General features: G+C 36.2%; 1 protein-coding gene across 1 annotated transcript; it reads right to left on the reverse strand.

Moving 5' to 3' along the window:
- Nucleotides 1-8,996: 8,996 nt before the first annotated feature.
- LOC133791364 (uncharacterized) lies at nt 8,997-10,730 on the reverse strand. The gene has a single exon (XM_062229293.1). The coding sequence runs from the start codon at nt 10,728-10,730 to the stop codon at nt 8,997-8,999; it is 1,734 nt and encodes a 577-aa protein (XP_062085277.1).
- Nucleotides 10,731-12,664: the final 1,934 nt, after the last annotated feature.

Genomic DNA, 12,664 nt, shown 5'->3' on the forward strand with positions numbered 1-12,664 from the left:
AGATAATTATACGAATAAGGAGAGGGATTAGTGCTAAATAATGAACTGTAATAAATAAATGATCTCAAAGGAAAATTGTAACACGAATACTTTTTTTAGGTGGTTCAAAGGTTAAAATCATTCTAGTCCACCAGTCGATATTATTGATATCTCTTTGATATTCTTTACAGGGTGTTTCTTTACAAATTAGGAGCTAACCCCTTGCAACTCCCAGGGTCTCCATATTTATAGGGAGAAGGCACCTGGGTGTTGGCAAGGGAAGTCATCCCGTGACCATCTTACCCATCATGTCACTTCTGTGACATTCATGATTAATTCCTAAAACCTGACACCGAAGTGTGGTCTAATCAATAGGTAAGGGGGATAATGGGCCGCATGGCCCAGACTAGTCGTGGGACGCCTGAACACGCACGTTTATGCTGCGTGTCCGAGAATTCAAGAATGGAGCAGACACGTGATGCCTGATATATGCACGTTTACATTGCGTGGTTGACTTTATAAAAGGTCAGAAGTGCCAACTCAAACTCGTGCCCCGAGCTTGATGTAGCCTCAGCCCGTGGTGCCCACTCTACTGACACGATGCCTTGACAATCGCAATAAACCTTTGGTCATCTCGAGCTTAAGGAGGTAGGACCTTGTAACATCAGCTCCGGGTAGGTGTCTTCCACGTGGCTGATATAATCATGCCATTTTTCAGCTCGCCCATAACCCGTGGATATTTAGGGCGTACACAAAGATATTATAAAAAGTTGTTGGGAACCAATATCCTTTTCATCCCTTCTCTCAACAATCAATATTATCTAAATGTGTGCATCTAATCTTTCAGCATGGCACTGTTATATTATTTTATAATATAATGTAAAATTATATTATATTATAATATAATGTTTTAGATTAAATAAATGTGACAAAGTGTGTCACATATTGTAACATATAATAGAGAGTTACAATATTTAGATATATGAGATATATCCAAATAATGTAACATATTTGGTGTTACAAATTTGTAACCTCCAAATATTACCCTTTATTGTGTAAATTGTTGTTACACAATATTGAGATGAATTTCATAAAAGCCATATGTGATATGGCTGTTAGAGATATAATTTTAACCCCAATAATATGTTTTGGGAGTTACAAAATCATTTGGGAGGGTTTGGAACCGTTTGGAAAAACAGCACAATTTTTGTGTTGAATTTGGTCAGTGGTCGCGGCTACTAATGTCTCTGGCCGCGGCCACAGGCCAAAAACTGACCAAATTTTCAGTTTTTTCCATCTTTGTTGAACGGCTCAAATAACTCCCAAATCACTTTTTTAATTCCATATTAATCCAATTAAACATTGGTAACAGCCATGGGGGTTGGTGGAATTTGAAATTCAAAGGGTGTCTCTAAACTCTATAAATAGGAGCCTATAGCTCACTTGTAAGACACAACATTTCTATCCACTAGAGCACTTGGCTAGAAACACCTTGAGGCTTGATAATTCCAGAAAGCTTTTCCAATATCTGAGAGAGATCCCTTAGTGCTTGAGTTAGGGGGAAATAAGCTTTTGGACAAAGGTTTTATACCTTGTTCAAGTTGGTGATCCCCAATCCTCTTCACTTAGGTTGTGTAAGTGAGAGTTTGCTTTTGTTTCTGTTCTTCTTTCTATTGCATTGTTTTCTACTTATTCTCTTGTTCCTATTACTTGTATTTCTTGTTCAAAGGTTGTAATCTTCTTTTCTTTATTTCAAACATTTTAATTTACTTGTAACATTTTGCTTTGAGTTGTATTTCCACCATTCTCTTCTTCATCATCATCTTCTCCCTTTCTTTGGTTTATTTGTATTTTCAGTTATAGAGTTGTAACCTTATTTAATCAATCTATATTTACTTGTAATATTATTGCATAGAGTTGTAATATTATAATCATTTCCATTGAGGCAAAACAATATTTTCCTAACATTCAAAAGCTTATCCCTTTTTTGTTTCAATGGAAGGGGAAACCATCAAGATCATGAACCAAGACCTAGTAAGGTTGGATAGGTTTGATGGATCCAATTTTACTAGGTGGCAAGACAAGGTGAGGTTTCTATTAACCACTCTCAAAATCGCCTACATCCTTGAGTCTTCCTTGGCTCCTCTAGCCGAGCCATCCGACAAAGACACTCCCGAGGAGGTGGAGAAGAGAAGGAAGAGGGAGGAGGACAATCTTCTTTGCAGGGGTCATATCCTCAACGCCTTATCCGATAGGCTCTATGACCTTTACACCGAGACCAAATCAGCCAAGGAGATTTGGGATGCACTTGAGAAAAAGTTCAAGGCGGAAGAGGAAGGTACCAAAAAGTTTTTGATATCTCAAAACTTTGATTTCAAATTTTTTGGTGATAAACCTATTCTTCCTTAAATACATGAATTGTAAATTATTGTTAATAAATTGAAAGTGTTAAAGATTGAGCTTCCCAAGGCCTTTCAAGTTGGTGCTATTGTGGCTAAATTACCACCAATTTGGAAGAGCTATAGGAAAAGAATCCTTCATAAAAATTAGGATTATTCTTTGGAGGAGATCCAAAAGCATATTCGAATTGAAGAGGAATCAATATGTAGAGATAAACTTGTGGAGGGGTCTAATGGAGAGACTTCCAAAGCAAATGTGGTGTCACAACCAAAACATCCCAAAAACAAAGGGAAAAAGGGTAATGAGAAACCTTTGGGTCCAAAAACCAACCCAAACAAGTTTAAGGGCGAGAAAGGTCCTTGCTTTGTGTGTGGGAAAAAGGGTCACTATGCTAGAGAGTGTAGACATAGAAAAGACCAACAAGGACCTAAGGTGAATGCAACTCAAGAGGAAAACATAGTTGCTACCCTTAGTGAGGTGAATGTGGTCCAAGGCAAGGTGAAAGGGTGGTGGTATGATACATGTGCCACCGTCCATGTCACCTATGAAAAATCATTGTTCAAGTCCTTTGAAGAGTCAAAGGGCAACCATGAGATACAAATGGGCAATGAGGGCATATCCAAGGTACTTGGCAAAGGTACCATTGATGTCTACTTCACCTCCGGCAAGAAAGTTACATTAGTGAATGTGCTTTATGTTCCCAAAATGAGTAGAAACTTGGTAAGTGGTGATTTGCTTGGCAAGCCCGGTATTAAAGCCGTTTTTGAGTCCGATAAACTTATACTTACCAAATCAAATGTATTTTTGGGAAAGGGGTACTCTTGTGAGGGCATGGTTAAATTGTGCACCAATGATGTAGCTTTCAATGTTATCAATAAAAATGTTAATTCTGCCTATATTATTGAGTATGATTCTTTATTTTTGTGGCATCTTAGACTATCGCATATAGGTTTTTCTACCATGAAAATAGTAGTAAAATGTGGTATGATTGCATGCAATATTAAAAACTATGGTAAATGTGAAACATGTGTTAAGGCGAAAATGATTAAGAAACCATTTCCTAGTGTAGAAAGATCATCTAATTTACTAGATTTAATCCATAGTGATCTTTGTGAATTAAATGGTGTTTTAACTAGAGGTGATAAAAGGTATTTTCTTACTTTTATAGATGATTTTAGTAGAAATACCTATGTGTTTCTATTAAAGCATAAAGATGAGACTTTTGATGCTTTTAAGGTGCTAAGAAGTGATAGAGGAGGAGAGTACTTCTCTAATGAATTCAATACATTTTGTGAAGAAAATGGTATAATTCATGAGTGCACTGCACCTTATACACCACAACACAATGGTGTTGCCGAAAGGAAAAATAAGACTTATCTAGAGATGATAAATTCTATGTTGGTGTTTTCTAAGTTGAACTTAAACTTATGGGGTGAAGCGCTTTTAACAGCTTGTCACATTCTTAATCGAATACCGATGAAGAAAAATGAGATATCTCCATATGAGTTATGGAAAGGAAGAAAACCCAACATAGGGTACTTCAAAGTGTGGGAGTGTCTTGCATATTGCAAGAAAACCGAACCTAATAGAACAAAGTTAGGTTCAAGAGCCATAAAGTGTGCTTTTGTTGGTTATGCCAACAATAGTAAAGCTTATAGGCTATTAGACTTAGAGTCTAATAATATGATTGAATCTAGAGAAGTTGAATTCTTTGAGAATATGTTATGTGACAACAATTCTCAAGCTTCAACATCTCTAAAGGAGAATTTGTTATATAAGAACAATTCTCAAGCTTCTACATCCAAAGTTGATTCTCAAGAGGAGAATTCTCAAAATGATGTAAAGCAACCCTTTGAAACTAGAAGAAGTCAAAGGCTTAAAAATCATAAAAGTCTAGTAGTGGATGAGATAGATCCTCAATGAATTTCATTCTACATGGTAGAAGGAAATAGAGAGGAAGTCATTAGGAAAATTCCTATTGTACTTCTCGTTGAGGATGATCCTAAGACTTATAGAGAAGCTATGCAATCCAGAGATGGTGCATTTTGGAAAGAAGCCATCAATGATGAGATGGATTCCATTCTTTCCAATAACACTTGGGAAATGGTAGACCTCCCACCGGGGTCTAAGCCAATTGGGTGTAAGTGGGTATTTAGGAAAAAATACCACACTGACGGCACTATCCAAACCTTTAAAGCTAGATTAGTAGCTAAAGGGTTTAGGAAAAAAGAGGGTATCGATTATTTCGATACCCTATGCACCTGTTGCAAGAACAACTTCTATAAGAATTCTGTTCGCTTTAGCTTCTTTACACAACTTGTATGTTCATCAAATGGATGTCAAAACGGCATTCCTTAATGGTGACCTCAATGAGGAGGTCTATATGGAACAACCCGAAGGGTTTGTCCTACCAAAATATGAACATAAAGTTTGTAGACTTGTAAAATCCTTATATGGATTGAAACAAGCTCCTAAGCAATGACATGAGAAATTTGATCAAGCCATCATGTCTAATGGGTTTAGACATAACAATGGAGACAAGTATTTGTATTCCAAAACTTGTAAGGGATATGTAATCATTGTTTGCGTATATGTGGATGACATGCTTATTCTAAGTAATAGCATGAAAGGGATAGAAGAAACGAAGAGGTTTCTATCATCAACCTTCAAGATGAAAGATCTTAGAGAAGTTGATACCATACTTGGTATCAAAGTAAAGAAACATAGTTGGGGTTTTGCATTAGGGCAAGCCCACTATGTTGAGAAAGTATTGAACAAATTTAACCATCTCAAGGTTAAAGATGCCAATACTCCATTCGATCATAGTGTAAAACTAGAGAAGAATGAAGGAAGAGCGGTGGCTCAATTAGAGTACGCTAGTGCTATAGGGAGTCTAATGTACGCTGCCCAGTGTACTAGACCTGATATAGCATTTTTGGTAAGTAAACTTAGTAGGTTTACAAGTAATTCAAGTGTGGATCACTGGAAGGCAATTGGAAGAGTCCTAGGTTATCTTAAGAAAACCAAAGGACTAAGCCTTCACTACTCCGAATTTCCTTCGATTTTAGAAGGATATACAGATGCAAGTTGGATATCCAATCTTGGGGACAACTTGTCCACAACTGGTTGGGTATTTACACTTGGTGGAGGTGCAATTTCTTGAGGTTCCAAGAAACAAACCTGTATATCTCATTCCACTATGGAAGTAGAGTTCATAGCTCTAACTGCTACTGGCAAAGAGGCCGGATGGTTAAGGGATCTGTTGATAGAGATTCCCCTAATCAAAGATAATGTATCTACTATATCGATACATTGTGATAGCCAAGTGACATTGGCTAGAGCATACAGCGGAGTGTATAATGGGAAGTCTAGACACATTTGTCTAAGACATGGATATGTAAGAGAATTGATTCAAAGAGGAGTCATCTCAATATCCTATGTGAGAACTAGTGAGAATCTAGCAGATCCTTTCACTAAGCCACTAACGAGGGATTTAGTGGCTGCATCATCTTGAGGGATGGGACTTAAACTCCCTAAAGAGATTCACGATTGATGGTAACCTATCTTAACACTAGTTATTCAACTAGTGTTAGGTTCAATAGGTAATAACAAGTCATTCAAGTGAATATTAGTTGTACTCAAAACAAGTCCCATCTGAGATATTGAGTACTTGTGTGTTACCAAGTGGAGGGTTAAAACCGAAAGGTTTTTTAATAGAGTTCAGTCTTGTAAAGACAAGTATTTTTGGTAACAAAATGCTGTAAGAATTCTACCTATATGGACCTAGGGGTGGTGCCGCCTCTCATGAGAATTGAGAGTATTCTCAAGAACGTCCATGAATAAAAAGTGCACATGGTCATTAACGGTGCAAAGTGAGACATAGAGGTCTCAAGTGAACATCGCAAAGGTGTGTGTGCTATCACAGATTTGTCATCATGAAAAGATGGTTCAATGCCTAGTGCAACCTAATTTTCGACAAATTTTGTGATAATTACACTATAGTAAAGTTCAAGTTGAAAAACACTTTACTTTATGCATTAATGCAATGACTCCTATAAGAGAGAGTTCTTATTTAATCAAGTGGGGGATATGTTATATTTCAAAATATAATGATTGATTAAATAAGTGTTACAATAGATAACTATTTAATCTTGTGGGGGAATGTTATATTATTTTATAATATAATGTTTTAGATTAAATAAATGTGACAAAGTGTGTCACATATTGTAACATATAATAGAGAGTTACAATATTTAGATATATGAGATATATCCAAATAATGTAACATATTTGAAAAGGTTTAAGAGAAGAAGGGTTACCTTTTGACATCTTGCCATTGAATTTTTTGTTTCCTATTTTATTCATATATTTTCGAAAATTCTTTGCAAGCATTGCCATTTCATTATCACCATCTTCATCATCTGAGACTTCATTTTCAGTGCTCTTGAAAGCTATGGTTTTCTCCTTTTCTTTGGAAGAGCTTGGCTTGTCTTTTTGACGAATCTTTTGATTTAACTCAAAGGTACGAAGTGACCCCATCAGTTCTTCTACCTTCATAGTACTGAAATTTTTTGCCTCTTCCATAGCAGTGAGCTTAACATTGAACCTGTCAGGAAGAACTCGAACGATTTTTCTAACAAGAACAGAATCATCAAGTTTTTCACCAAGTGCAAAATACTCATTAGAAATATCAGATAATCTCTCATAAAATTCAGATAGTGTTTCAGAATCAGACATTCTAAGGTCATCAAACCTGGTTTGTAACATGATAAATCTAGACCTTTTAACATCTACAGTTCCTTCAAACTGAGTTTGAAGAATTGTCCAAGCATCTTTAGCCGAGACACATGTGGAAACAAGTTTTATAAAACTTTCTCCAACACCATTAAATATGGCGTGAAGAGCTTTATTATTATAGCTGGATAATTTTTCTTCTTCTGTGTCCCAAACAAGTTCAGATTTTACAATTGTGCTTCCATCTTCACCTTTTTCAGTAGGAGGTGACCATCCAGACAAAATTGCTCTCCATGCTTTCTCATCTTGAGCTTTTATGAAAGCTCTCATCCTAACTTTCCAGTATGGATAGTTTGAGTCATTTAGCAATGGAGGTCGAGACACCGAACTACCTTCTGCAAAGAAAGACATTTCACACAAAACAAATCAAACGGAAAATAACCACAAGATCTCACTAAGAGTTTAGTGAACTGCTCTGATACCAATTGAAATTTCGTATTTTAAGATTACCAACTTAATTATTTAAATTAAATAATTAATTGTTAAACTGTTACAGAAATGTTTGAACAGACACCAGATATGTTTAAACAGTTTGTGACCAGAAGATAAAAACGAACATAAAGTAAAGAACACACGAATTTTTACGTTGTATCAGCAATCTTTGCAGATTGCTACTAGTCCACGAGGCCACGCCCAGAGAATGAAATTTATTAGAAGAATATCTAAATGATTACAAAACCAAATTGACTTATACAAATAAAGACTCCCTCTTGAATTTGTCGCAACTGTTGTAATCTAAACTTCTAATCAAATTTCTGAAGTGCTAAGATCTTGAACTCCCTTCAAATCATAACACTTGCACTTTTCCTCCCGAAAAGTGACTCACGAACAAGACTTCTCCCGAAGCTTGATGACCAATGTCCAAGTGTGTTCAACCTGCACAATTAACACAAAGAAAACAATACAGAAGTACACTGTAATAAACCACTAAGAACTTGCTGGACTCAAGTTCTTCACATAATAAAAAGTCTCTCTAAAACTTGAAAAATATTTGGAAAATAATACACCAAGAGAGATAATCAAAAACCAACGACTTAAGGATGATTATATACTGTTTAGATTCCCTTTAGGTCGTGGAAAACAAATCAGAAATCAAACAGCCCATAAAAGGAAAATCTTCCAAAACAGGAAAGTCAGAATCTGTTCAAACAGACTGGCAATCCGTTCAAACAGATTCATTGAACCTGGACAGTTTTTCAACCCAGTTTCCTTAAATAAATAAGGAAACAATATATCCTTTATAATTGCAAGCTGTACACGATTTCTGGGCAACCAAAACAGATAACAAAATAAATACTAATAATTTCCATTTCAAAAAAGATATTCATTTATAGGAAAATATATATATTTATTTTATTAACACATAAATAAAAATCTGAATATAGAAAGGCATATTTCACCAAAACAAGAAACTACCCATTTTCGAAATTCACCACAGAATATTACAAAAGAGGAAACTATTAACTTCGAAAATTCCTTTTTAATTAATTTTGTCTTTATTATCAAAAATGCCAATTAAGGATTTTACAATCTCCCCTTTGGCAATTTGATAGACAAAATTAATTCAGAAAACCTGCAACACAAATGATAGTGATAAGTAAAGAGAAAGAACTCCCCCTGCAAACATGCATGAACTTATAACAAACATGTAAATAAACTAGACTTAACTCCCCCTCAAAATAAGAAGGTCCAGAGTTAAACAAACAAAAAATCAAACAGGTTTTGGAAATCTACTCTCCCCCTTTGTGTCTTTCAAAGTAGCCAAAGAACCATAAAACTAAAATAAGAGTAGCAATGTTTAATCGACAAAAACGAAAATAAAACTAAACAATTGGAGCTTTGGACAGAGATTGAACAGCCTCCAACACAGAACGTTGCAGTCCTTCAATTGACATCACTCGAGCAGTCAAAGAATCAATAGAGGCTCGAACAGCAGCTATTTCGGTTGCAACAAGTCCTGAATCTGTGGCAACAGAGGAGGAGGCATGAGGGATGTCATCCGAGGCGATCTTCAGAGATTGGGGCTTGACTTTCTTGGAGGACGGAGCTGCAGTGGCTTCAGTAGGAGGGGCAGAGGCTTTGTAGGAAGCAGCAGTAGTTGGGGCCACCAAGTCTTCTTGATCACGTTGGAGATCTTTTTTCTGCAAACTCAACACTTTATAAATAACATGAGGAAAAGGTAGATTCAAGTTTTTCCTGTTACCTTTGCGAAACCCAATGATTTGATCATGAATAACCGAAGCCAAATTTATACCAAGACCGGTCCCCACCTTATACAAAAATGAGGCCATATCAAAAGAAATAGTGGCGGTGTGAGAAGTGGGCTTCCAATTTGTTGTGGCAAACTTATGAAGAACAACATAAGTGTAGGTGAGGTTTGAGACTGAGATGACTGTATGAGATGGCCATACCATTTTTTGACCAACCAACTCAGTGATAACCATGTCCTTGTCAAGAGAAGCACCATCAACATCATCCTCGACATCAAGGGGAAGATGCAAAGCAAGAGCAATGTCTTGAGGAGAAAAAGAGAACCAATGGCCCCTAACAAACACTTTATTATACAGAGGAGATGAAGGTTCAATAATTTCATTAGTAAGATTGGCATAGAATTCCTTGACTATTCTATCCACAAAACCAGAAAATTTAACCAAAGAACCTGTCCATTGTCGATCTTGAAGCATTGTTAGCACACCAAAAGGACGATGATCACTCAAGACATAATTTCTTTCAATGATAAATTTCCTTTGAGCATATAGAACCATATCACGTGCATTATCATTATAACAAAAAATGGAAGAATAAGGTTTGAAATTTACACCTGAATGTCTTGGTGGAGGAGTAGAACCAGAAATAGGTTTCTTCCCTTTAGCTTTGGATGGCAAAGGAGATGCAATGTGGTCTGAGTCAGATTCGGCTTCTTGTTCAAAGGGGATAGTGTCTTCTTTTTCTGGCTCATCAGACTCAGCCTCTGATTCTGCAATGTCAGGAACCGTTTCATCAGACAATGTGGTATCATGAGTTGCTTCAGATTCTGACTTATCTTCCTCAGGATCAGATTCGGAGGAGGACAGTGAAGGGGGATGAGCCTTCAATTTTTTCTTGGCAGTAGACAAGGGAGAAAGAGACGCGTCCAACCCCAATTTCCTTTTGGGAGTCACAGAATTTTTCTTGGACTGACTCGGCTTCAAGGGCAATTTGAGCAACCCAGCAGCAGCAGCTTTGGAAGAGGAGGAAACAGATTTCGATTTTGCCCTAGCCTCCAAAGACGAATCAAACGGAAGAGGAGAATGGTCCTTGGCTCGAGAGGGCACCACCACTTCAGATGGTGGTGCAACAATGTCAGCAGAGATATCTGGAAACACCATAGGATGTTCATGAGAGAGCGAAAACACCTTCTTGCGAGCCTTGGATTTGCAGGACTTTCCAACAGATGTGGGAGCTGTTGGAACTGAAAGAGGTGCCGTTGATACAGACGGAGGAGGCGAAGGAGATGGCACCTTTCGGGATTGAGAAACAGGGATCTTCTTGGAGGAGGCACCACGAGTTCTTACCATTTTTTCTCTGAAAAACAGAAAACACTTACAAGAGAATGAGAGAAAAAAAAATAAGAGAAGGAGAAGAAATAACTAAATGAAATCGTGGGTGAGAAGAAATAGGGTAATGGTATGCCTTTTTAAATAACTTACTTACCCAAAATGAATACCCACGGCAAAAAGAGGTTTCCCTTTTTTATTAAAAAATTGTTTTAATTAACCACGAAAAGGAAACAATCTACACGATTCACATACAACTTTCTTTTTTTTTATTATTATTATTAAAAAATCTGTTTATAAAAATGTAATATGAATAAACACCAAAACCAAAAAAGGTAACCAGAAACAAATACCCCACACGATCTCCTCAATGACTTTTCCCCTTTTTTTTTTAAAAAAAATTCTAACCAAAGTACAAGACAATAAAGATACAAATCATGATATTCCAAAATGAGAAAGAAGTCAAAAATAAATTCCTTGGAGACAAAGAATATATTAAACCACACAATTAAATGCATAATTTCTCATAATCACCACAATGATTCGGTCCACCATGAATTTCCTTGATTATCATTTTTTTTTTAATTTTATATATATAAAAAAAAATAAAAACTCAACCCAAAAATCTGCTTTGATCAAAGAGAGTCATCCTGATAAAAATAAAATCAAGCAAATAAAAATAAGTGTTAGTGTAAAACATAGATAAGAACACTTGTGAAAAAGAAAAATTAGAAAGAATATTCAAGAGAAATAAAGCACAATTCAGTCACAAGCACATATTCTTAAGTGAATCAATCAACATGTATGAGTCTTACACACACATTTTTTTTTTTTTAAACTGTGTACAATTTTTATTGCAATGTTTCAAGCATAAGTGTGTGACAGTGTATGCAAGGGAACATTGCCCAATGACAAATAAGTCTTTTTCGAAATTAAAATAATTGTAACCCGTGAAGACGCTGTCACACTACACCAGTGGTAGCCCTTTTCTATGGTAGCGTATCCTCTTCATAACTCCGAATTACAAAGTTCCAACTTACTCAAAAGACGGCTTTCACACACTGATGCAGGTAGCTCTATTCTTGCACAGGAGCTTGAAACAATGCTACACAAAAGGAAGCTCAAACATTAAACATTGATTAATTTACTCGAATATGCCTAGGAGGAATTGATTAAATTTCTCTCAAAAATATACAGCCAAAGATTCATAAACACAAGACAGATTATCCAGCTGGACACACAACAAAATTTTCAAATTGATTGACAATTTTCTTAACAAAGAATAACACACATTAGATCAAGCGGACAACATAACGAGAGAATTTAAAGAGAACAAACCCCCAAAGATTTTCGGAGGAAATCAAAGCGAACCGAATCAAGAGCTTTAGTGAAAATATCTGCAATTTGTTTATGTGTTTCAATATATTCCAAGACAAGAACTTTATTTTCAACTAATTCTCTTATGAAATGATGACGAATATCAATATGTTTAGTACGAGAATGTTGCACAGGATTTTTTGAAATATTGATTGCACTTGTATTATCACAAAAAATAGTTAAAATGTCAAGATCAAACCCATAATCCATCATCATTTGCTTCATCCACAAAAGTTGTGCACAACAACTTCCTGCTGCAATGTATTCAGCCTCAGCTGTTGAGAGAGAAATAGAATTCTGTTTCTTGCTGTGCCAAGAAACAAGATTATTTCCCAAGAAGAAACATCCTCCACTGGTGCTTTTTCTGTCATCAGTGTTACCTGCCCAATCAGCATCACTAAAACACACTAGATTAGGGTTAGTTTCTTTTGAATACCAAATACCATAATCAGCAGTCCCATGAACATATCGAATGATTCTTTTGACAGCTGCAACATGAGACTCCATGGGATTTCCTTGGTACCTGGCACACACACCAACACTATAACTCAAATCAGGTCGACTAGCAGTGAGATAAA

This window comes from Humulus lupulus, chromosome 7, assembly GCF_963169125.1.
Source record: "Humulus lupulus chromosome 7, drHumLupu1.1, whole genome shotgun sequence".
NCBI classification, from domain to species: Eukaryota; Viridiplantae; Streptophyta; class Magnoliopsida; order Rosales; family Cannabaceae; genus Humulus; species Humulus lupulus.